Here is a 25934-nt window from a genome sequence, read left to right as displayed (position 1 = left end):
ACTGATAGCTCCAAAGCCCCTCATACTCCCCTCCAGTTACTAAACCCCCACCCAGAGTAACCATATCCTGACTTCTGGCCACAAAGGTCAGGCTTGCCTGCGTTTGTCCTGTCTCTGGGTGACGCCTACAGTGTGCACTATTTTGTGCCTGGTTTCCTCCATTTAGCATCATTCATGGTGCTGTGTGTAATGAGCATGTTTGCAACAATACATTCCAAAAAATACAAAAAAATGAAGGCAATACTGTGCATTTTACCGTGAGTTAAAATGTGTTTAACTTAAATTACTATCCTTTATTCTGAGATAATGTTCTTTTATTTTGTAATAAAATGTCTTGAAAGTTAAGCATCCGTAGAATTAACTACTTAATTTCTAAGGGGATAAAAAGAACACAGTCTTCTAAAGATACCTGGTAATGCTTCATAAGACACCAGCTTATCAACTTGAGTTGCAATGAGACTTAAGTACTAAGAAGGTGTAGTGCTGCTTTTTTGAGAGTATAAAAAAAGAAATTGAATGACAGGTCACAGGAAGAAAACCTAGAGCTTGAAAAGGCTATTTCATTTATGGAGTTACTTTTTTTTATAATCCACCTACTTCCAAAAGTATTTTTAGTAAGTTGGTGGCTAACACTGAAGGGCATGGAATCAATGGAACCATTTAACAAGGGGCAAAAAGGAGTGATGATTGCAAAAAGGCAGGGGGGAACATTTTGGGGGAATGGAAATACTCCATTATCTTGATTGAAGTGGTGATTACACAGGTGTATATATTTGCCAGGACTTGACATGGGTGCATGTATTTTATTACATGTAAATTACAGCTCAATAAAACTGACTTATAATAAAGAAAATCAAAACAAAACAAATGAGTAGAAGGTCGAGAACAAAGGAATGAAAAGGTATGTAACTGAGTATAAAATTTAGCACTAAATTTCCTAGCAGCCAAGACTAAAGAAAAAAGGAAAAAGATTAGTTTTTCAAAGGAAATACCTTTATCCCCCCAGCACTGAATTCAGCAAAATCCACTGAATAAATTTTTACATCAGGGTCACTCAGACTGTCACTTTCAATTACCAGACCACAACAGTTTCCTTTTCCTCTCCAGATATTTTAACTTAAGATATATCAACTTGTTTGGAAGGCAGAATGGTCTTCGTTGTGAAGCTCCATGAAATTTATTTTAAATTCCACTTTTGAACTAATAAAAATGTTGTCAGCAAAATCACCATATTATGTGTATGCAACATCAAATCATGACAATTAGCTTTCATGTTCCACTTAGCATTTAACAGCCATGCTTCCCTTCCCCAAATTGCCAAAACCAAGGCATAAACCAGTGTCCAAATTTTCCTAGCAATGCTTGCTTACCACTTTTTCTTTCACTTTGTTGGCCAGGTAGGGAGTAACTGAGTTTGAGAACTGGGTTTCTTTCAACAAATTGTGCTGGGGAAATTGTATATCCATGTGCAATGAAAGTGGACAGTTTATCTTACACCATATACAAAAATTAACTCAACATGGATCAAAGACCTAAACCTAAGAGCAAAAACTATAAAACTCTTAGAAGAAAACATAGGGGAAAGCTTTATGACATGGGATTTGGCAATGATTTTTTCAATATGACACCAAAAGCACAGGCAACAATAACAAAAATAGGTAAACTGGACTACATCAAAATTAAAACCTGTGCATCAAAGGACACAATCAACAGACTGGAATAAACAACTGTCATTTAGTGGGTATAGAATTTTAGTTTTGCAAGATGAAAAGAGTTCTGGAGATTGGCTGCACAACAATGTGACTGTATTTACTAACACTACCAAAATGTACACTTAATAATGGTTAAGATGGCAAATTTTATGTTATGTGTATTTTACCAAAATCTTTTGAAAAATGAAGAACTAGACTCTTGTACTTGGGAAGAAGGAAGAACAAACAAACCCCCTTCCTGGGTAAAAGGTAGGCACCTTGGAAAGGGCCTTGGCCTCCAATCTGGGGCCATGCCTAGAACAGTGCTTCTCAAATCATCAGTGGTGCAAGGCCAGTTTTTGTTTTCTAATTGCGAACCTTATGCAGAAAAATATTTCTAGAAAAATAAAAAGATTATAAAATACAGATTCAAATTTTTTTTATTAGATTCAATAAATGCAAAAAATTGCTACAGCATTTTCGGAGCTTATCTCATCAGCACTGGCTGGTGGACCACACCGTGAGTAGCATCTGCTGGCAGCTCCATCCCTCCCTGAGCTTGGGAAAGAAAGGACTCAAGCAGGGCTCTGAAACCATACTGTAAGAATTTGTCTTCTTAACATAAACTTTTACACATGATGAGCTTCCTCCAACTGTAAGAAAATATTCTTCACGTCTAGAGAAGCTGTGTGATGCTACTGAAGACCTGGTGAAGGAATGAAGTCCGAGGCTGCAGTCTCACAGGCCCCCCCCTTTAAGGAGCAGACTAATTCTCAGAAGTTCAGCCTGAGAGGTGATGTGGCCCACAGAAGGAAGTTCCCCTCGTTCCAACCCATCTGGCCCCCAAAACCAAGCCTCTTACGGCACAGTTTAGCACCTTCCACAAGAGCTGTATGCTGTTTGCTGAATAAAGACTAGGTTCTTCAAAGAATATTACTTGACTTCAGCACAATGAATATCTCTGCCTCATCTGGAGAATGCCGGTACTTTATTGAAGCAGAGGGAGAAAAATACAGCTTTAAATCATGCAGCTATTCTTTCTTGTCAGCGATTTTTATCTTTAATTTTATTTTCAACAGTTTTTCTTTTGAGATTTGTTTGGAAATCCATATATGAGGAAGACTCAAAAAATTTCAGTTCAGGATTATTTAGGGCATTTAAAACAGATTTCTTTAGTCACCACTTTTCAAGACAATGAAGAACAGGGATGATTAGGCAACTTCTAACAGAGTTAGGAATAAAACCAGGAGATTTCTTCCCTGGGGATGGCCTGGTCTGCCCTTGGCATAGAAAACTACCATAAAAATAAATCAGCAATGTCAAGCAAGAGTGAAATGACACATACAAAAAGATAAAATATTTTGAAAACACTTAAAAGCTGGTCCAGAAATTCCTACCTTTAAAACCAACAGGAAACCGACAAATAGCAAAAGTCCTCTAAGTCCCAACTAACCCAACTAAGTCACTGGCCACATAAAAGGGATCCCTTTCTGGGCTGCTTGAAGAAATGGAATTTATACACTGCTCTTAACACAGGCACTTTTGGGTGCTTCCATAACAAAAAGTAGGAACAAACCAAACCACATGGGCACTGAAGCCATGGCAGCAACTCAGGAAATACACGTATAAATAATGTGCAAGAAATATATTCTACTGCTTGAAGAAAGCATTCCCATTACCCACCCATTCCCTGTCTTCTGTTTAATCAGTTCCTCCAGAATTCTATTATCTCCTTTCTCGAGAGACAGGAAGTTATGAGCTCAAACTTACAGACTCACGGCAGATTTATCTCAGTTGCACAAAACAAAAGCCTATAAAGGGAGTGACCTAAAGAAAAAGGAGGCAAGGGGAACACCCACTGAGCCAAAGCGTCATGCATGCCCAATAGGTTAATGGGGATGAGGTAAGCCTCACTGAGACCCAATAAAGTACCCACCTGATTGAAATCAGCTTTATCCAGACTATTTATTTTACTGGTTTACTGTCCACACATATCCATTTTTCTAAGTCTTAACTGAAAACTTAAACTTACAGGAGGCTGATGTGAAACTTGTATTTTCCAGTTTGATTAACTCATTTGGCAAATAGTAAACATTTTTCACTTAACTATGTGTCATCTTGTTTACCAGAGTTACCAGGAAAAGGCGAGCAGATTAGATAGCAACATTATTATTACTGCTAACCACTAAATAAACTAATCAGAGGAGGGCTGAGGGTTTTTTTTGTTTTATTTTAGCTTCAGTAAACTCTGCATTTGAGTAATAGCTGGTATTTCATAGAGTAACTATAAAAGCTTAAGCAAATGTCTTTCTCAAATCTATGAATTCTGAATAGCTAATACTTTATGCTGATTCATTTTCCCCTTGGAACATTTTTTAAACTGAATTCTCCAAGTTATTTGTACAAAGTGAGTCTTTTCCAGCAACTGTGTGTTATAGAAAAACGACAGAAGCCCAACAGAAACCAAGTCCCACTTTCAGTGTTTCCATTGAGAGGAATTCTGTGTAGAAGAGTCAGTAATGGATAAAAATTCTCCCTGCAACCTTCTAGAAGGGCACTGTTGGCTGCACTGTTTGTGTAAGAGATTCTAAGTGTCAGCAAGGCTGTCCTTTCTCTTCTGACCAAGCTCGAACCTAGGCTTTCCACACTCTCCTCGAGTGCTCAAGCGGAGTGAAGCCTCAGAATGTCTCTGGCTGCAATGGGAAGCCCACAGGCCAAATTCTTCTTAGTTATGGATATTCTTCTGATACGATTCATTCAAAAAGCATAAAGCAATGCCAAGGTAACTGAATGAGTATGAGAGGAAATCACTTGTAATATTTAGTCATCTGTATGTGACTATAAACCACAAGCTTTTTTGGCTCAGGGCCCATGGTTTATTATGAAGGAAAACCTCAAAGTGAAAATCAATTATAGCCATGACTTGACAATCTGACACACTTGTTAACCCTGTTAGAATGAATACAGTCCAGATGAACTTTGACCCAGTCATCACAATCGCAGAATTATTAAGATTAAATAAAGGCTTGACCAAAAGATTCCACTTGAAATGGTCCCTTCTTTCTGGTGAAGAGCTAATCAAAGATAATTTTTTGAAAAAAATATTAGGGATACATAAGAAGATTGAGAGGCAACAAGATTTATCTAGATAAAGAATGTTCTATCTTGTTTAGGAAATGAACACATAATATTTTGAAAAATAGATAAACATATCTTAGACTCACTAAATAGGAGATAGTAAGTCATACTGCTTGTGTGAGAATTCAAAGACTGGGTGAGGGTGGGGACAGGGACATACATGAAGCCTGTGGAAATCAGAAAAAAAAGAGAAAGAGGGAGGAGAGGGAGAAACAACCAAAAGTACCCTCTAAAATCACCGTTAGTTACTTTATCACTAAATGGGTAAACAAGTTAGAATGATTAAATCTTTGAAGAGCACACAGGCCTGAGGCAGCCCAGGTAATGTCAGGTAAGTCCGTGCCCTAAGCCCACATTTATAAACTATGTAACTGTGTGCCACAATTTCTATCTGAAAACATGTATGAAAGCTGGGCATTAGTATAGCCCTGCTCTCCTACTTCACAGATGGGGAACCAGTGTCACTGAAGATAAGTGAATCTCAGAGTGGGAACTAGGCCACAGGACTTCTGATGCTCAGTCTAGCATTCTTCCTGTGTGCCACACGGGCTCACACAATAATCTTATCAGCTTCACTATTACTCAGCTTTTCTAGTAGCTACTATCAGTTGCTTTGTGATGAGAAGCAGTACACTACAGTAGTCAAAAGTAGAAGCTTGACTCTGAGGCCAGACTCCCTGTGTTCAAATTCCAATTTGCCCCCTGCTACCTGTATAGCTCTGGTCAAGTTATAAGCCTCAATTTCCTCATATGTAAAACTGGAACAATAGTACCACTTTCCTCACAGGACTGTTGTGAGGATTAAACAAATAATATGTATAAAGTTTTTAAACCAGTTTGGTAAGATTTAAGTATAATAACAGTGTCATTATTACTATATACCTCGCTTTGGCTATCAGGTGTTCCTCATTTCATATTTTTAAAAAGTTGCATGGAGAATATATTTGATAAAGTAATATATTTATTAAATACAACATAGCAGCTTGCTAATATTTTTAAAAAAATCCTGGGGGAGATACTTTTCTATGTAAATAATCTGTCTTCAGTATGACTCTCTATTATCGAAATAATCTACTCTGTACATGTGAATTTTCATAAGGGCGAATCACTTGTGGTTTATTTTAAATAATTACTTTTGTATTATGACCAAACTTCAGTGTGCAAAATAATCACCTGGGGAACTTCTTAAGATGCAGATTCCCAGCCCCAATCTCTCAGTCTAATTGAATTGGGATGAAGACTAGAAATCTGCATTTTTAACCCTCCCACTCCCACACTCGACTCTGACACAGACAGTTCACAAAATCACTTTGAGAAACACTGGCCTTCACAGAGGAATGTGGTGGTTAGTGATATTGGTCACATAACTATATAACAGGGGGGGAAAAGTTATATTTTTCTCTGCAGGTTTATGTCTCTTCCTGGCACAAAATAATATATAACTCTCACTCACTCAAAGAGTATCCTCTTTAAATATTGCCTACTAACTCAACATGACTTAAATGGACCCTTTATAGACGGGGATGATATTTTAATACACACACACATATAGGACACATATCCTGTATCAGACAAGACATGCACGCTGAAAATTAAATTGACTGAACCAGCAATAATGGCAGCCTGCCTGGCAAGAAAAGTGACCACGGCTGACAGAGCTGTCAGGCTGTCAGGCTACTGGCTGGGGTTCAGGCTCCCACACACAACTATCCCTGTTGATGTGTAAGCTAATAGCATTCTGGATCTTCATCCTGCCCACTCCCCAGCCAGCTCCTTTCCCCTCCCTCCAGCAGCATCTTTTGACAAGAAACTGTAATTGAATCCACTCATGGGTAGCTAAACAAGAGTCCTCTATAATTCTGCAGCGTTTTCAAACTTTCATGGCTATTACATTGTGAGTGCCAGGAATGAGACTTAAACAGGAATGAAACTTAGGTTCAAAGACTCTTTGTTCTCATCACTGGAGAATAAACGTTCAAATGTGTCATGTGCAAGCAGGTAGATCTATGTAATATCTAAGTGTGCTTTTCTGCGATATAGCAAGATACAGTAAATCTTCATTTCATCACTGACACAAGTCAATTGCAGTGAAGAAAAACAACCAGACACACATTCTCAATTACAGTGACCTTTATGAAAAGATCCTTTTAAATATTAGCTTCCCTTCAAACACTTTGCCACTTGGCAGTAAACAGTATACTCTAGCAGGTGAACACAGGAGAAACTGCGCTGCAATTCTGGCTAACAAATTACATGCCACAGACAGAGAGTGCCCTGAACTTAGTATGCAATGTAAGGTGACAAAACTGAGTAGAAGGAGAGGGATAGGAGCCAAATGCAGCTGCAGCAGAAAGGTGTATATTAAGAGAGGTCACAGTCCTCTCTTAATGAAAAGTTCATTAAATTAGGGATCAAGAGAAATGAAGTCTAATTGTAGCAGCAACCATTGTGACCATTAAGTCTCTAAGTTTTAGTCTCCTCACATTAAGGCAAGGATTTGACAATACCTGTTGCAGCACATTATTCAGCTGCAGATAGAACTAAATCAACTACAATGCAGGACAATGCCATTAGGTAACAGTAACCAATAAACAAAAGCAATTTCTGCTTCAATTAATTCTACTTAAAGAAAGTTGAAAAACTGGATGAATTTTTCCCCAAGAAAAGATTAATTACCAAAGCAGGCTCAGAAGAGTTAGAAAATCCATGAGGGAATGGAAAAGAAAGAGAACAATTGAGGAATTACTACCCACCCTCCCCTCCACAAAAGTATCAGACTTTGACAGTTTCAAAAGTGAATTCTATCAAGTTTTTACCAACTGAGTAGATTTAATGGTAGCAAAACAGTTTGAGAGTACATATAGAAAAGGTAAGCATACACAATTTTTATGAGGGAAGTCTGGCACCTGACAAAGAACAAACCATAACCCTGTGAGGGTCATACCAAAGATGCAAGGATGATTCAATATTAGGAATTTTGTAATGTAACTAATCATATTCATTGATCAAAGTAGAACTACACAGACATACTTCCACAGAGATACAACAAAGGAATTCAATGAAATTCAGCATCTATTTCAGATGAACACACTGCTGGCCTCTGTATGGTGTTATCTTCGCATGGGATGCTCTTCCCTTGGATATGTGCATGACTCATTTCCTCATTTCATTCAAGTCAAAGATCACTCCAGGAGAGGTTCTATCCTGATCACCATACCTAAACACAGTGCCCATTTCTCTCCCTGATTACTCTATGTCCCCTTGTCCCTATTTCAGCTTTCTTCGTTGCACTTACTACCATCTAACATTTATGGATTTACTTGTCTGTCTCTGTCTATTGGAATACAGGCTCCATAAACAACTTAGAACAATACCCAACACATTGTAGGTGTTCAATAAATCTTTGTTGAATAAACGAATAAAATAAAAAGAGATGAATTTAACATCTTGCATGTGTGTGTTTTCAAAAGGTGTCATGCCTTATGAAGAAACCCATTAAATTGAAAATAAAATTGCTGATAATTTGACTTTTTTTCCCATCTATAGAAAGGGCAATTCCGGGGTGGGGGTGGGGGGTGTAGCTCAGTGGTAGAGCGCATGCTCAGAATCATGAGGTCCTGGGGTTAATTCCCAGTACCTCCATTAAAAAACAAACAAACAAACAAACTTAATTACCTCCACCCACTAAAAAAAAAAAAGAAAAGAAAAGAAAAGAAAGAAAGGGCAGTAACATGTTTTAACGTAATCCTATTAAAAGTTCAAAGCAGGAAAAGGATGTGCAGTGTCATTGTTATTATTTAACATTGTTCTGGCAGTACTAGTCAATATAATTAGGTTAAGATAAAGAAATAGCAGGTATAAAAATTGGAAAGGAGAAGATAAATTTTCATTATTTGCATATGGTATAATTTTATGCTTGTAAACCCCTCTAAATCTGACCACATTAAAATATATTTTCCTTCACATGGGGAAAAATGCCATAAAGTAAAATAAAAATGACTGACTGGGAGAAATATTTGCAATACATGACATACAAAGGGTTAAGCTCCTTAATATAAAGAACTCTTACAAATCAGTAAGAAAAGGGCCAATCAACCAAAAGATAAAAGGGTAAAAGACATAAATAGAAAGTTCACAGGAAAAAAGGCTTTCAACATATGAAAAGATGTCTAAAAATGTAAAAATTCAAGTGTAAACTACAATGGAATACAAACTTTCACCTATCAGATTGGCGAAGATAAAAATACCATATTCTCTTAGCAAAGAGGAGGGGAAGGAAGCACTGACACATTGAATAGGATAGTTAAAAACTCTCTTTGGAGGAAATTTTGGCACTTTCTATACACATTTAAAATGTAAATACCCTTTATCAATGGCAATTCTATTTGCACATGTGGACAAATAAGTATGCCCAAGGATATTAATTTCAGTATTGTTTATAATAGCAAAAGCCTGAAAACAATGCTAATGTCTTTCAATAGGGTGTTGCTTTAGAAAAGTATAATATATCCATACAGTGGAAAATATCAAGAAAGTATAAAGCATGAGCTAGACATGTACAGACGGGTCTGGTCCAATCTCCCAAGTAATAAGGAAAAAAACCAATAATCAAAAACAAAAACCAGCTTGTAAAACATGTTATATGCTTGTTTTTAAACAATGAATGTATCTACACATGTCTGCTCATTTATACATGGACTCTGCCTCAAAGGAAATACAAGAACCTGTCAATGGTGGGTAGAACCGTTAGTGGCAGAACCAAGGAACTGTGGATTAAAGTGAAAGAGAGCTTTCAAATTTCTCTTGTCTACTCTTTAGCACTGCTGGATTTTTTTTTTTAATTGTGTGCATGTATTACTTAAAATCTCAGACATGAAAATTACCTTCTCTAAATAATTATTTGTCAGAAGTTAGAACAATAACCTGAAGGTTCTAAGGCCAGGTTCCTGGCTTGGTAGATTCTAGCAATAACTTGCTATCCAGCAGGTTCTAAAAGTTGTCTTCTTGGTGTCTCATTTTCTTCACTGATAAGTTTGACACCTTTCTATGAACTATATATTGCTAACATCAATCATTAATCAGCAAACAGCATTATCTCAGTATTTGTGGAGATACCTCAATGATTTACTTAGTGTATAAATATAAACAAATCTATTGGAACAGTTCACTATCAAAATGATACTATGTTTGGCAAATTTTAAACCATTGCTCTGTTCACTCTTCTTTCCTCAGCTAATTTTTGGTATGCTTTTAAATAAGTTTTTTGAAATACAAAAAAACTCTTAATAATAATAGAAAATAACTACTCCTTAAAAACAGAAGTGTCAACAGAGGCATGATCTATAAGCGTATCTGAGTACCAAGGATGTGTTGACATACATTAGCTTATACATACACAGATTCTATATAAATGAAGGCTAAATGCACACTATTTAGCTGGCCAGACTTGACACAACCCTCCAACTGATTATTCAGAGATGTTCCATCTGTATTATCTGGTTATTAATACATGCTGTGAACACCCACCAATGACATTACATAGTGAAGTCTGTTCTGCTACAATACATACAGCAGAGGATGTGGTGCTCCCCACCAGATGCCCTCAAACCCCATCAGCATTTTTCTGCAGGCTGCTTTCACTGACAGCAGCAGCAGCACCCATCTCTGTCAGAGGGCTGTCAGCAGGTTGTTAAAGCCCTGGAAAGCTGGAAGTGCCGGAAATGTCTCCCCCAGTCCTACCTCCAGCCATCACCAACGACCAACAGATGTTGGAGTGGAAGTGCTCTGGTTACTGTGCTGACCAGGGTCTCCAGGGTTACCCTGTGGGACTAAGCCAAAGTGATCCTTCCTGGCACCTTGTTTGATACTGTACCCTTGCTTGGCATAAATCATTTTTATAAGAGTCTTTATCCCAGGGTCTGCTTCTAAGGACAGCATGTTTTTCTTTGATGCAAAGTAGCTCATAATGAGCAGCAGATAGGGGACTGATATTAGTATAACATGTAAGTTCAGTTGGTTTCTAAAGGATTTTTTCCAGTATATAAATCGTTTGAAAAGTAATCAGGGTCCAGATTTCTCATAACTGAAGAGAAAACTTTTGCAATGCGTAAAAACATCAAGAAAAAAGCTGAATAACTTCCAACAATACAAAAACACAAATGTACAAATTTATTCAGTGTTAGTAATTGCAAAATACTGGGAACAACCTAAACACTCGTACATAGGAGAGTGGTTGAATAAACCATGGTACATCGACACAATGGAGCATGATGCAATCACAAAAAGAATGAGAATGAGCTCTACTGAACTGATGAAGAGCGATGTCCAGAGCATACTGCTAAATGAAAAAAGGCAAAGCTCAAAAGAGTATACCATGCTACTCTTCATGTACAAAAGGAGGGAATATAAGAAAATATTTATTTGCTCATTTGCACAAAAGAAGATAAACCAGAAATGAAAGGGACTGATTGCCTATAGCGGTGAATGGGAAAAGGACTGAAAGGGGCTACTGGAATGGGGGGGAGCAGGGATAGAGAAGGAGTGATACTTCTCTGAGTTTATCTCTTTTAAAGCTCTGACCCCTAGCACCCCTAGTAATATTTCACATACCCTACACACCCTAAAAAACAAAAAGAAATATATATAAACACTAAAAATAAGCCTAACTGCATTTTCAAATGAGTAACATAATCACACTGATGAGAGTGGAGAAGAAAAGATATAATCTAAGTAACTATGAAAAACAGTATCATAACTAGACATGGTAAGGATAGAAAAACAAAAAGAATGATACACAAATGCTATAACCTAGTTAGGGAAAGTGTTTCTCACAGGTGGTTAGCAATTCTAAAACTGCTTTAGGTGTATATTGGAATTGAACAAATAAGTAAACGTATTGTAGATAATATGAGCTGCATTTCTCACTATTAGAGAAAGAAGCTACAAATATGGAAAGGAGAAAGGTTAAATGAACCCTGTGGTACAGGACTGAAATCAGAGGCACCAGTTTAAACTCATGGTGTTTAAAAAATATATACAAACAGATACATACAGAACTATTATGTGTGTATATGTGTAGGTTAGTACTCATACATATATATCTGCACTTTGTCAGCTGAGAGGACTTAGAAGCAATGAGCACATCTAGCACCAACCTCCTGGTTTCTAAACATCATTCTCCAACAAAAAGGAGCCAAGGCTCCTTGGAGAAGTGGTTGATTCTAGGACTGTGGCAAAAAAAAAAAAAAAAAAAAAAATGAGGAAGAAGAACCTGGAATATCTTATGGTGTCAGAAAATAAGGAAGCACTAAAACTAACAAAAAAACCCCCCAAAACCCCAAAACACCTTTCTGAAAGGAAACAGGAGCCATTCTGAAGGAGATTCCATTGGTTAAAGTGGGAACAAACTAAATAATGACAGTATTGAATTTTAGTCCATAAAATATAAAGTATTTTAAAGTCCATACTGACATTAAAAAAACTTGAAAAAGAAATAAATGTGGAAGAAGGAGTAATTCTTCCTTTCAGTAGAACTCCAATTGACAAATGCAGGAAAAAAAGAGGGAAACAGAAAATCACCACTAGGCAAATACCATGGTAATGGCTGCTGCCAGTAAATCTACCCATGGATGAGAAAATGAGAGAGCAAAAGTTTAAGGACAGACAGGATTTGCATGGTCTTAAAATATCACCCCCAAGAAAGTTATCAATTCAAAATGGAATGACAGTAACTTTACAGTGGAGAAACTTGGCAGATACCACCTTAACCAAGTGATCAAAGTTAGCATCACCAGTCAGTCCTTGATATAATGCACTAAGAAGGATACAATATCATTCCTGTGTAATTTTTGCCAAGAATGCATAGTTTTATTCCAATCATGAGAAAATAATCAGACAAACCCAAGCTGAAAGAAAGTGTACAAAGTAATAGAACAGTGTTTACTGAAAGCATCAAGGTCATGAAAGATGAGAAAGAATGAGAAACCGCTATGATTGGCAGAGACTAAGGAAAAGTAACAACTAAACACAACATGGGATCTGAGACAGGATCCTGGAACAGAGAAAGGATATTAGTGGGGAAACTGGGAAAATCACATAAGGTCTATCTGTAGCTTAGTTAACAGTATTGCACCAATGTTAATTTCATGGTGTTGCTGATTAATTGTACCATGGCTATGTAAGGTGCTAACGTTAGGGGAAGTTGAGTGGAAAGTTTTCATGAACTCTCTATACTGTTTTTACAACTTTTCTGTAAGTCTAATATTAGTTTAAAATTAAAAATTACCCCCCCCCCCCAATTCTACGCTAGTGCCATTCTTTACTGTAAATGTAGCTGGTTTGGCTTTAAGAACCACTACATGTTCACCTCTGTGAAGCTATCTGAGGGAATCTGAGCAGGCAGGCTCTATTCTGCCTATGTAAGTGTTACTTACAAACAAAAGTCAGTCTTTCATAACAGACCTACAAGCTGCTCCCTTTCATTTGCTTTTCACCCTCCCTAAGATAATGCATATAGGCAGTGGTTTGTATTTTTTTTTAATCACAGGTATAATGGGTTTCACACAATGGGTTTATACTAGGCTATAACTGATGGAACTGGCCTAGTTTAAAAATTTACCATTTTACAGCCTGCAGATACAAACAAATGCCTTGGTTTCAGGACCATGAGTACCTGGCCTATCTTTCATGCTCAAGAATAAACAAGACATGGAGAAGTCAGAACCTCAAAGCAGCCATTGTTATGTTCTTCCCAAATCATTAAATGTAATCATTTTTCTGTTTTAAAAGGCTGTCTCCTTACTTGGAATATGCTGGAGACACCCAGTACGGGTTGTCCTCGGCTGCTTTGGCATGCCGCAGAATGGCTTCCCGGGGATTGCTGTCATCTGTCTTGTCCAAAGCAATGTTCTTCACAATGTACGAGGACAGAGTGCCCCCGTGGGTTCCAACCCGGCCGCCACGACCTGTTCCAAAGGAGAAAAACCAAGTCAGAAATGGAGTGAGCACGTATCTTGTGTACACTGGACTTACCTGACAAGTCTGGGAATCCCACACTGCTGGCTTCCAAGAAGGCCAGTTAAACAAATGACAGGGTAGGGCCAGACATTCAAGCTTTCCTGATTTTTGTCACTGACTGAGGACTCAAGGATTTGAGCACTCTGGGGCTTCTACAGACTTTGGTTTGAAGCACATAAATCTCTAAGTAATTGGGTATCATCCTTTCAGCTTTTATTTATAATCACAACCAGAGTAGGACATCACCATTCCTCAACTCCCCCATAACATTTTAAAACAGAGATACTTTAAATTACACCTTAGCTGCCTAATTTACATAATGACACCAATGTAGGAAGAATTACGAATAGTTTGCTATGCATATGCCTTAAAAAATTCCTCAGGTATGAACATCTGAAATTTAACTAACAAAAATAACCAATATTTGCTAGATGCTATTTTAGTTTTAAACAATATATCTTAGGGCTTGCCACCTTCCAAGTACCCTGTAGGAGAGAAAGCAAATAGGATGAACTGACCGAGTCACATTATTTTACCAGACTATAATTGCTCCCATAGACAAGAAGCTCTGTACAGGCAGGAATTTGTTCCCATTGGACCCTCAACAGCTAGCCTGGTTCCCATTACTCAAAAGATGTATGACTTTTTAGGAAGATTAAGAAAAACAAAAAACACCATACTACCACACATAAAGCCAAGTAACACTAAAAGATTAATTTTACAAATCAAGATAAGAAGACTAAGGCAGGACATAATTGCCGAAGAATCTGTATGACCAGTAATCACTGCAGCACTTAGAGGAAGGAGAGAGCCCTTCAGGCCGATGTGGTGGTGGGGAGAGGGTATTTAGGAAGCGATAAATCCAATTTGGGAGAACTCAGAAGACAGAGAAGGTTATTTTCAATGAGCAGAATGGTTTAAGTACAAAAGCACAGAAAGAGGAACGTTCAATGGGTATTTGAGGGCAGAATTTAACCAATAGCCATATCAGAAGATCAAAGGAGGAAAAAAGTGAGGTGAAACCTCACAAGTGGATTAGAGTCAGCCTGAAGAGAACTCTGAATCTCTGGAAATGCAACTGGACAATGTAAAGCTTGTGAAGATTTGAGGGCAGCAGCAATGCGAAAGCTAGAGGGATTGGGAATCAAAGCTGTGTGTAAGATGAATAAAGCTAGGGTGGTGAGGACAGAGAGTAACTGGGAATAAGGTGCCTAGTTAGAAGAGTTTTTTGATAATCCAGGCAAGAATATTATTTAGGAACTTTTGATTAGGCTGACGGCAGAGAAAATGGAAAAAAAAACTGAGATTGGTATATGAAATATTTTCAATGCTGAAGGGGCAGGTAAGACAGATAGAGGTCCAGAACTCAGGTTCGGATGAATAAACAAGTCAAAAGGTAGAAGCTTGTGAACCTAGGACAAATGGACACTACACAGGTAATAACATAAAATGAGATCCTACGAAAGGTATGTGCTGTATGATAGCCAGTGCTGTCTTGCTTTCTTCTGGTACCTACTTTCTTAGAAAGCCTGTGGATTTTTATTCATTTTGTAGGGAAATAGGCAGCTCCATTTTATCAGCATAGAACTAGATGGCCACTTTCTGCCTTGTGGGAAATCGAATCCAGCCTCATATTCTGGTCAAAGTACCCAACGCTGTATATTAAGCCAATATTGAGAGCAGTGGTTAACACTAGTTCCAAGAAGCCAGAGTTCCACTGAGGTCACCTAAAGGCTCTAGTTGGAGGCGGAGCAGACAGGGCTCCAGGTTTCCTTTCCAGGTTGGCACGTCAGCCCCATTTTCATCAGTTTTATGCACTGGGTTTCTGCATCAGATCTTTGAGCAAAAAGTTCTGGTGCTAAAAGATGTCTGAAAACCCTAAAAGATCTTCCAAATTCTGTATCAATGACCCCACATTGCCCCCCAGCCCCTCTGCAGGTCACCAGCAGGATCACAGTCACCTGGGCCTGCTACAGGAGGTTCAGGCTTGTGTGACTTCAGGGGATCCAGTCTGTCCTTCTCCAGTTGTTTCCTTGTACTCCGTTGGCGGGGCTCACGGAACATAGGCAAGGCATGAGCTACGAGAAGTCATATTTGAAAAATTTCATTACGATAATAACCCTTCCATCCAAAAACATAGCTAAAGCATGACTAACTGAAGATGAAGTGGAAGTCATAATGACAGCCTTCATTTAATAATAAAAGACAGTCTTACTGCAACCAATTAGCCAATTTCATGTGAAACCAGACTCATTGTTCACCTCTCCTGGCAGCTAATGGCACTCAGGAAATACTGTCAAATACTGTCATGGAAACATCAGTGAGGCTCCCCATCTCCCAAACCATGGGTAGCAGTTAAACTTAATTTCTGTGGTTTTGAAAAGAAACATTGGGACCACCTCTTTTCTTTTCTTTTCTTACAGGACCCAAATGTGAATAGCGCCAATAGCTTGCTTGTCAGACCTGAAGTTTCCTCAGATGCCTCACAAACACTGGAATCACTTCACACGTTTCTGAAATGTGACCACCTCTCAGGAGGAGTTGACAACACGAGTAACCGGAAGGGAGGAACACTTATCCCACTGAAACTGGGATAAAGGTTGCCTTGAGTGGAGGGAGGTGCCTGAATCTCTTGACATGGTGACTTGATGGGGACTTATCCCTTCTTCTGTACGGTCGACAAAAGAATAAAGATCAAAGTGATACTTGTCTAACTGCTGTGGGTTGTTTGTCATAATTAAATTTCAGAATATAAAAGAGTATACAAATTTAAAAGGGAAACAGTGTGACATTCTAGGGGAGAGGGAGAACATTATTTGGGGAAGAATTAAATATCTTTTTTTTTATCAAAAAAAGTACCAAAATAATTTCCTTGAATGTTTATATGCAAAGTAAAACATCTTTAAGAGAGAAAACTGCGGGAGAGATAAAGGGAATTTATACTATGAATGACAGAATGTCTGTAACACCTCAAAAACACTTCTAGTGCCCCCCATCCTCTGCCCCTACTTTCAGCCTGGACCAGGACCGTATCGCTCACTAGTAAAATACGCCCGCCTTGAGTCAGGGGAGCTGAAACACAGCCACCCGTCACTCTGTCAGGCAACATGACACAACAGTATTTTTAGGAGGGGGAAAAATAGCTTTTCATTTCAAACGACTGCAGGAATTTAAGTAGGCCGCATGTAATCACATGAGCTAGACTGCTTATGACATCGACTTTTAACACTTCTACTCTTGCAAAAAGTGTCATGGGATCTCTTTACTGATCATAAGCTCCAAGGGACTTTGTCTTACATGAGACCCACCACCAGGGAGAGAACCCAGCAGTGCAGCGCCCCCTGGGCTTTAGACTGAGCCACTGATAAAGTCCACAAGGGCATCTGCTAATGACAACTGCTACTGCATCCAAGATCTCCTTCCCAGTCGCTACCTGTGACAGGTCTGAGACTGTGACTCTGGGAAACAAAAACTAGTCAGATTAATGAGGTTGTGTAACAAACCCGGGAGAAGCTGCTCTGTCTTGGTAGTTAATTTTACATCTGAAGGTCTCACTGGATCAGTCTACCACATGGCCAGAGAATTCAGGCTTTTCCCTTTTGGGCTGAAAAGTTACATGAAATAACCCTGTCTCTGTGATGAGTCACAGAAGCTAAAGGGGTTAGCTATTATGTGACTTGCAGTCCTGCCCACAAGAATGGGCTATTTTGTAATACACGCCTGAACTCTGAGGGCTTCTTCTGTTTCTAAAGCCATGAGACCACAACACACCAGAAGAGAAGACAGATGCGTGATGGACAGACCGTGCTAACAACTTACGGGTGATGATGTAGTCCTGGGTTAGAGTCTCTGCTTGTTTCGCCTTCCGCTGGGTTTTAACGACGCATAATTTTGCTCCCCTGAGGTGAGTAAAAGCAAATTATTTTCTTTACTTGGTCTTAAAAGTCTATCTCAAAAGTATTAGGTACTTTTAGGAACACACTCTGTGCACACCATTTTACCGAGTCCTTGACTTTCTAAGGAATGATAACAGATGGAACCCTCAGTGATAAGAGATTAAACATACAGGAAAGCAAGTCCGTGAATCAGTGGAGAGGTAGCTAGGCAACAAAAGGCTTGTTTAAAAAATCTATAGAAATAACCTAATATTAAGATCTTAAAGAGATATCAATAACATGAAGCAACTTTTCACCCTAAAGGTCATAGGGCTCAAATTTTAGTTTATGTCTCAGATGAAAGCAACCTGGGTGGTCCACATCCCAAGTGGCATTTGTCCACATCCCAAACGGAAGAGTACAAGTATCTGGAATTGAGTCAGCTTGGCAGTGCTGCCAAGGGGCTACAGCCCAAGCATATGTGGGATTAACCAGAAGTCTACTTAGAACATTTCACTTCTCCTTAGCAATAGTAGCCCTATCAGGAGGAACAAATACAAACAAGCAAAATTTTTAAGTAAAGATTTCAAAGATAGTGCCTTCTACAGGGTGCTGTCAAATGGGGTTTACTATTTTTTCAAGTTAAACAGACATCTTCCCATTCTAATTACACTGGCATTTTTTATTTCTTTATTAAAAAACAAAAACAATCCTACTTGTTTTTGAAGACTACAACATGTAAATTTATTTTATAGGGCAAAGGTTCTAACTCCAGAAAATTCCGGAGGAAATAGGACTGTCTGCTTCTATTCAGAGCCAAATAATGGCCAATAAATATTCATTAATAGAGGATGGGTTTCTTTTCCCCCCAAAGAATGTGGGACCTCAAAAAAGGTTTATGGAGGAATCAGTAAATTTAGTATGTGAATTTTAATACTAGCTAGTCATGGTTTACTCTAAAGAACAAGCTAATCAGTCACTGTACCTTAAGAGAGAAACAAAACCATCCTTTTTTTGGGGGGGTGGTGACACGTGTCCACCTTTGTGCCCAAGGAAAACAGAAGTAATTGAGGCACTGCCTCAAGTGAAGTTTTTGGGCCCCTGAAACATGTTGGTATGATTAAATCTGGCATTTAGGGTGGACAGGGGTTGAAGGGGAAAGTACTTGTGCTGTCCTCCTTTGCTGGCCGAGAACAACCCTGCCAAACATCCAAACTGGTACCTGATAAAAGCCCAAACAGAAAGGGAACAAAATGGACTAGCTGTTTCTATTTCCTGTAAGTGGTCAGTTCCCCGCTTTGTTAATCCCTTACATGTATCACTGCTAATGCCACTGTCCAGGGTGGTATGCAAAGTGGGCAGGACTTTTTCCCCCCTTGCACTCAACATTTCAGCTAAAGAACTGCAAATCCCCAGGAAACTTTCACTTTGAATTCTGTATGGATCAAGGGAGATATCCAAATCCTCTTTAAAGCACAATACTAGAAGTTTGAGGCTTTACTCTGTGCCAGCTGCATTTTCTAAAAGGGTGGATCCCCATCAAAGAGGGAAATAAATAAAAGCAGAGGTGAAAAAAAAGCCCTCCCCCCAGTTGTTGTCATCCATCTAAAACAGGCAATACTTATGAAATACCTCTGACTCTTGTTGGGGTCATAATAGACTTTAGCCAATCCATTTCCGGTCCCCACCATGATCTGGTTCAGCTTTGGATGCCACAGGCAGCGGACAACACTCTGAAAAGGAAAGGCATGCTAATCAACTAAAGAGACAACATATAAATGGAAAAAATCCTGCTGATACTTTGATGGCTAGTTTACTAAACTGAATATCATGGGGATGGCTACCTCTAAACTTTTAGGACATTTTCTTCTAAATCATGGGGTCGTGTTCCTGAGGTTAAGTTTCATTCCATCACTTATTATGTGTGATACTCTAAATTTAAAAGATGCTCCCTCCCTGACATCCCTCTTCTCCTTTTCTGATACCCTAGAAACCACAAAGTTAGGCTTTCCCAGCTTCACTGTCATGTGAGACTGGCATTGTGGAATGCTGGACCCACATTACTCAGTTCATTTTACCACTGAAGCAGATTTAGATCTCAGTGTTTCATGCTTTTACACACACAATATGCCCCTCTGGACAGCATATTGAGACCAGGTGGCTATTGTTTTTAGTTTACAAAGATCTAAATCTCATAAAGCTTTTTAGGAACAACACACATTTGCAGGTGTTGAATAATATCTCCCTATCTATGAGATAAGCCAGTAGGATAATGCAGAAGTAGACAGAGATACAAAATACAAAGACTTGACATGAAACCGAATGAAAAGCTGTTTATGAGAAGGTTCACTGGAAGTTATGATCCTTTGAATTCATTACTAGTAAGAAAAATAAGTGGTGCTCTGGGGTCAGAAAGAACCATGTAGTTCTCAGTGAGAACTACAACCTGTTTTTAATTTTTGCTGAAGTAAGAGGGCAGAGGTGGAAGGGACAGCAAGGACAGAATTAAGTGGAAAAAAGATGAAACTAAGGTTGGTAGGCAGAAATACCACACACATGGATCTGCAGAGCTCACTCTGATATTACAAGAAATGAGTGGAAACATTAATTCAGTGTTCATTGGGAACCTATCCCGTGCCAAACAGCACACAAGGACTAAGGGGAAAATGGTACAACTAGATATTGCCGTTTTATGTTCTAATACTAAAATGCAAATCATGGAATTTCTGTCTCCCAAATCTATCCTGGGCTGAATTTCTTTGGTTTCTTCTCCCCAACCATCCAGCTCTTTTGTTAAGACAGAATATCTGGGAATCTCTGTAATCTCTTTTGATAGAAATTCTGGCTCTCACCTGACTGGCAAAAAAATATGCATATAGTTAAATGGCTACAAATCCTTCTCTGAGATTCCTGAGAAACTAAGGAGGAAATATAAGAGTCTGCAGAACGTCTAATTTATGCCTGACAATACTCTAGAAGATGGTTCTTAACTCTGCACCACTGAGGAGGGTTGAGATGTTCTACTGAGAAAATCAAATCAGAGTGGCTGTGCTTCCCCTGTCATTGGGGGAAAACTAAGTTAAAAGGGCAGGTTTTCACAATTTTAAGTTTTCTTTCCACAATTTTTCTTAAACCTATGGTGCCTGCTACCCAATGTCTGCTAGCAAGTGCTAGAAGATGATAAAACATATACACTGGTGAGTGAATATTAACAGAAAAACTTGAAAATAGTAAATCATATTTTTAGTAAAATATAAAAATAGTAAATCGAAGTTTGACTTTTTGTGTGTGGGGCTGTCATCAATTTTGTGCATATGCTCATGAAACTTACTTTATAATGCATACATATAAAAAGTCTTATTTTCTCCTAATAACAATGTACCTGGTTGGTTAGCTGAAATAAGTGTATCAAAAGTTCATGGTCTGCAAAGCACAGCCTGACCACCAGGAGCTCAGCCAGTAAGACTAATTTGAGAACCATGCCTTGACCACTGGAAATTTCCAAATAGTCAAGACCAGGTATATGGAAATATGAGAAGAATCATAAACATAACTTCATATCCTATCTAGAATAAGTCCATCCAAGCCAATAATCATTGCCTCCAAGTCTCCGCTTAAGTGTCATTACTATCCAGATCATCCTATTTAAAACTGCATCCCTCAAATTCCCTTACTTTCTTTGTTTTCATAGCATGGATCACCTTTCAACGTAATATACAACTTATCATTAATTATGCTTACTGTCTGCCTTCCCCACTAGAACATACGTTCCACATAGGCAGATCTTGGTCTGTTTTGTGCAGCTAGATTAGTGTCTGGTACTCAATAAATGTTTGCTGCAGGAATGAATTAAAAGTTATAGTTCACCCAAACCTAAATGGATTGCTTTACTAGATAGTGTGAGACAATTTTCAAATTAAAATCATTACTACCTATGAGGAATAATTTGATTTCTCCAAATCAGTATAATATTCAAGTACCCTATAAATACAGTAGGGTTAGTTCCCTCCTAATATGGTCCTAAAAAGAGGGATGTGCAAGGACCAGAGAGCATGAGAAGATAGTGAGAGGGGCTTTCAAGGGCCTTCAGAAATCTCAGCTACCCACACACAGTCCCAAGACAATTTTTTAAGGACATAGTATTAAAGTTATTTCTCTTCTTTGGTTCCCGAGAGGTCTGGCTAAGCAGTCTAAGATTACTGATTCTCAAATATGTGTTCAAGTGAGCAGGGTGCAGAATTGGAAAGGATCCACAGTGTAGGCCTGGTAAATTCCAAGACACCCAGCCAAATAAGCAGTTTCCAGGGGCAGCAGGTTACTGTTACTCTCTCCCTCTATGCCGAGGGTGTAAATGTTAGAGAGAGGCAACTGCCTAGGCCAAAAGACCAATGTCAGCTTACTTTCCAGGGAGTCTGAGCTCAGGGCAGTGCACCTCATCCCGTTCACAGTCTTTACTCTCTAACGCCCTTAGACAGCATAAGTTCTCATGAAGAAGCACATTTACTCTCCTATTCACACAGAAGCAAGGAGAAGGCAAATGAGACCCCTTGAACTAAGCAGTCATTCCAGAGCTCCATCCACTGCAGTGGTGAGTCACCAAAGTGGCCAATGAGGGCTCTGGGAGCAGTCTGACTTAGGCAAAAGATCGTTAAGGCTCAATTACCCTAAGACTGGTTATTTATCAAATACTACAAGGATTCCAAAACATGGAATGAAGAAACAGAATTCAAAGTCAAAGGTGGGTGGGCTTTTTTTGTTTATTAATATTTATTGTGTGTGTTTAGCTAACCTCTGTAAACTTTGCAGTTAATGCGGCTCCACACTTCGTCCTGTCAAGGAAATGCATCTTATAGCAGAGAGCTGGCTATCTGCCAAACCAAACAATCCCTGAGACAGCAGCAAGGCTGGGGAGCAAGCAGAGCTTCACGCTGCTAACTTGTCAAACACACATACTGGGTTTTACTTAACAACAATGGGACACGTGCCTGCTAGAAGAAGCCCAAGGAACCATCAGAAGACAGATGAGCTGTAACTACTTAGAAAGAGTGCATTTACTCAATCAACCATCCACCAAGGACTTCCTCCATCCTCTGTTCTTGAAGAGGTACTTCTGTAGCTGGGGGCTTGCCACATTCAGATTTACTGAGTGATGATACAGCAAATGAAGGGTAGAGAGCATGTCTGAATCAAAGGACCAGAGAAAAATGTCATAACATGAGGTCTACATGAACCAAAGGGAAAGCCTTCTCATTATATTATGAGATTCAAATGACAGAAGACCACTGTGGTGCAAAGAAATAGATTCCACAGTCAGTCTGCAGAGTTTAATATACTGATTTGCTTACTTAAACTGATAAAGTGTTTTATTCTTACACTAATCTACTTCATTTTACCAAAGCATGAGGGACCTGCGTCGGCTTCCCCTAGCTGCCTAAGTGAACTCCATTTTAGCATAAAACTAAGTTTAGTTTTCTAAACCAAAGCCTACTGTCATTTTAGATAATCGGGCAGTGCAGAGCAACCACAGTCTGCCCCCCAAGTACGTAGCTCTAGCAGCAGCCACAGAGCGTCAATAACTGGGGGTTGGAGATCATAAGCAAGATGACAAGGCGTTACAAGACTTTCATGTGCTCAACACAGAGATCTTTCTTCTCTGCAGAGACCAAAGGAAAAAGAGAAGGGTGGGTTAGGGAAGAAGAAAGCACTATGTGTACAAAAGACAGTGTCAAGATTCCAAAACAGGAATTTGGAATTTACTCCTTAGCAAAAGTAAAAAGGCCACCAAAAATTCCAAGTAATTTATTTCTGTGGTATATCTGTTTACTTTAAGTGAAATCATGGAAGCAAATAAGGAGAGGAGAAGGAAACCAATGAGAGAAACGAATTTATATTTTAGGACATGGAAACTATTAGGTATCTGGAACTTCATGTTATTAAAGTTATTGAATCCTCTCAACAATACCACAAGATTAGTTATCTCACACCCACTTCACAAGAAGAAACTGAGGCTTGTAGGAGGCTGGGTAACTTTCCCAAGGTCACATAACTTGTACACAGAAGAGCAGGGATCGGCAAGGAGGCTTTTCCAACTCCAATGCTTGTTCCTTTAGACTACCTAATTATGTGAAGTCCTATTTTAGAAGTTGGGGAGGAAGGGATGTGGGAGATGTAAAATCATTTCTAAACTCACCTAACCCAGAAGTAGAAACCTTAGCAAGTTTATATTAAAAAGCAGATGGTATTACTAAAACCATAAAGGAAAAAGCCCACCACTACCCAGTTCACAAATGTTACTATAAAAGAAATCAATGCCTGCGTAACATCTTAGGAGTCTGTAATGCACATATCCAAACACTACCCTTATTCTACTTTACAAGCTAAAAGAAGCCCAACATCCTTCATAATTTTATATCTTAAACATGATTATGATGAAACACCATTTCCTGATCCTTCCCAGCTGCTGACCCACACTGTAAAAGAAACTCCATCTGGTTTTTTCATGTTTGGTTTTTGTCATATAGTACAAGAATGAATAAGCTAACTCGGTGATTCCTCGGGAGAACAAGCATTTTCCAGAATTTTCAAATAAGGAGCCTTACACCTGTCTGTGAAGGAGAGCGTCACACAGTTTTGCAGACATCCTCCAGACTACCCACTGCATTTGAAAGGCTGTGTGTATACTGATGCCCAAGGCTAAAAACTCAGATCAAGATGTGAGTCCAAAACAAATAAAAAAGAAGGCAGATGAAAATGGAAAGGTTACTGGAGGGGAATTTTCTTCAGATTTCCACAAGCCCAAGTTTTATTTCACAGAGAAAGAAAAACTGCTTTCCACATTAAGATACTGAGCCAGGGAGGTAGAAGAGTAAGACAGGAATTCTTTGAACTTTTCCAGGCTATTTGTCCTGTCCTCCCATTGCCTTGCTTTTCCCACACCTGGACTGTTTTGCAGCAGGCATGGGCCATCGGGCTTAGTCTTGTTCCTCTAATGTTCAGGATGCAAACCTGATGAGTAGGCCTTAGTCTACAATAGATAAGACTCCTCAACACCCACCTGATCTCCGTGGAGACATCCCTTAAATAAAAACAATTAAAGGCATTTTCTCTGCTCTTCTAAGTGAGCACTCACCTATCCTTTTTCCTTCCTCCACATTCCTCCAACTCTAAGGAAGTTCTCCCACAGGGCCAGACTGTAGCAATTGTCACTTTTTGCTGGAAATCTCAATCTTCCTTCTTCCCTGCCCCAAATAATTCTGTTTCTGATAAGTCAGCTAGAAGCCCAATAGTGAAAGGAACAAGCGCCATGGCACCTTTATAAATGCAGGGGTTGCCGCAGAAAAACCAAACAAGGAAAAGTGTTGCTCTATACCTCCATAAATATTTGGTACAGATGCACAGATCATACTTTTTTAAAAACTGGCATCCAGTTATCAAATTATGTCCCATCAAACACATGGAAAATGCATTTATTAAAATCAGTTTATTTACAGCCTCTGCTTTCAAATTAAGGTAACCGCTAAAGCAGCAAAAATCTGGAACCTGGTAATTGTCCTTGGCACAAAATGAAATCACATCTGTATCTGATAATGAACTTGCCTAAAGAATTTCATCACGAGAAAAAGTTCTCAAGAGAAAATGGAAGGTCTCTTGGGTAAGAAAATTAAATACAATTTTCTTCATCTAATTCAAAACACTAAATGTTAGTTTGCTCCAACCTGCTATTTGAGAAGAATTTACAAAGGCAAAGAAAGCACAAATAATGACTGAAGAAAATCTGGTAATTATTCTTATTAACAACAGTCTGGCAGCAGGAAACAAACAGGAGGCTGGATGCTGGGGTCCACGTCAGTGAGCGACATCAGTGGTGGGTCATGAAAGGCAAATACCCCAGAGGCCCCGAACCACAGTGATCCCTTAGAAGCAGCTCTCACTGGAGGCAGGCTCCCGGAATTCAAGTAGAACTTCCTACTGGTGGGCAGAGGATGGATCAAGTATGCCAGGATATAGAGCCCCTCAGGCTTGAGAGGGGCCTGGGGCACTGGAACTTCATGCAAGTCAGTTCTAGCAAACAGTAGCCTTCTCTGTTATATCATATACTATCGTCTATAATGAGGACCAGGTTGTGAAAAAGCTTAGAAAGCACTACTGAAGCCATCTCTCTCAATCAGATCTGTACAGACTCAGAGCCCTTTCCCTTCTTCATTTATCCATAGTG

The 25934-nt window shown here is 39.0% G+C and overlaps 1 protein-coding gene across 2 annotated transcripts in view; it reads right to left on the bottom strand.

The window, feature by feature from the left end:
- The window catches only part of WDR70 (WD repeat domain 70), a 234166-nt gene that overhangs the window by 2583 nt on the left and 205649 nt on the right, over positions 1 to 25934 (bottom strand). The window contains exons 14-17 of one of the 2 annotated variants that reach the window (XM_010977581.3): positions 19352 to 19452; positions 17664 to 17743; positions 15806 to 15922; positions 13630 to 13792 (exon numbers count right to left, since the gene is read on the bottom strand). In XM_010977581.3, coding sequence (XP_010975883.1) covers positions 13630 to 13792; positions 15806 to 15922; positions 17664 to 17743; positions 19352 to 19452 — 461 coding nt within the window. Of the gene's footprint in view, positions 1 to 13629; positions 13793 to 15805; positions 15923 to 15954; positions 16513 to 17663; positions 17744 to 19351; positions 19453 to 25934 lie in introns of those variants that run through there. The other variant, XM_064480161.1, reaches the window with a different exon arrangement.

Source organism: Camelus dromedarius, chromosome 3 (assembly GCF_036321535.1).
Source record: "Camelus dromedarius isolate mCamDro1 chromosome 3, mCamDro1.pat, whole genome shotgun sequence".
NCBI classification, from domain to species: Eukaryota; Metazoa; Chordata; class Mammalia; order Artiodactyla; family Camelidae; genus Camelus; species Camelus dromedarius.
This window is presented reverse-complemented; position numbering and strand designations above follow the sequence as displayed.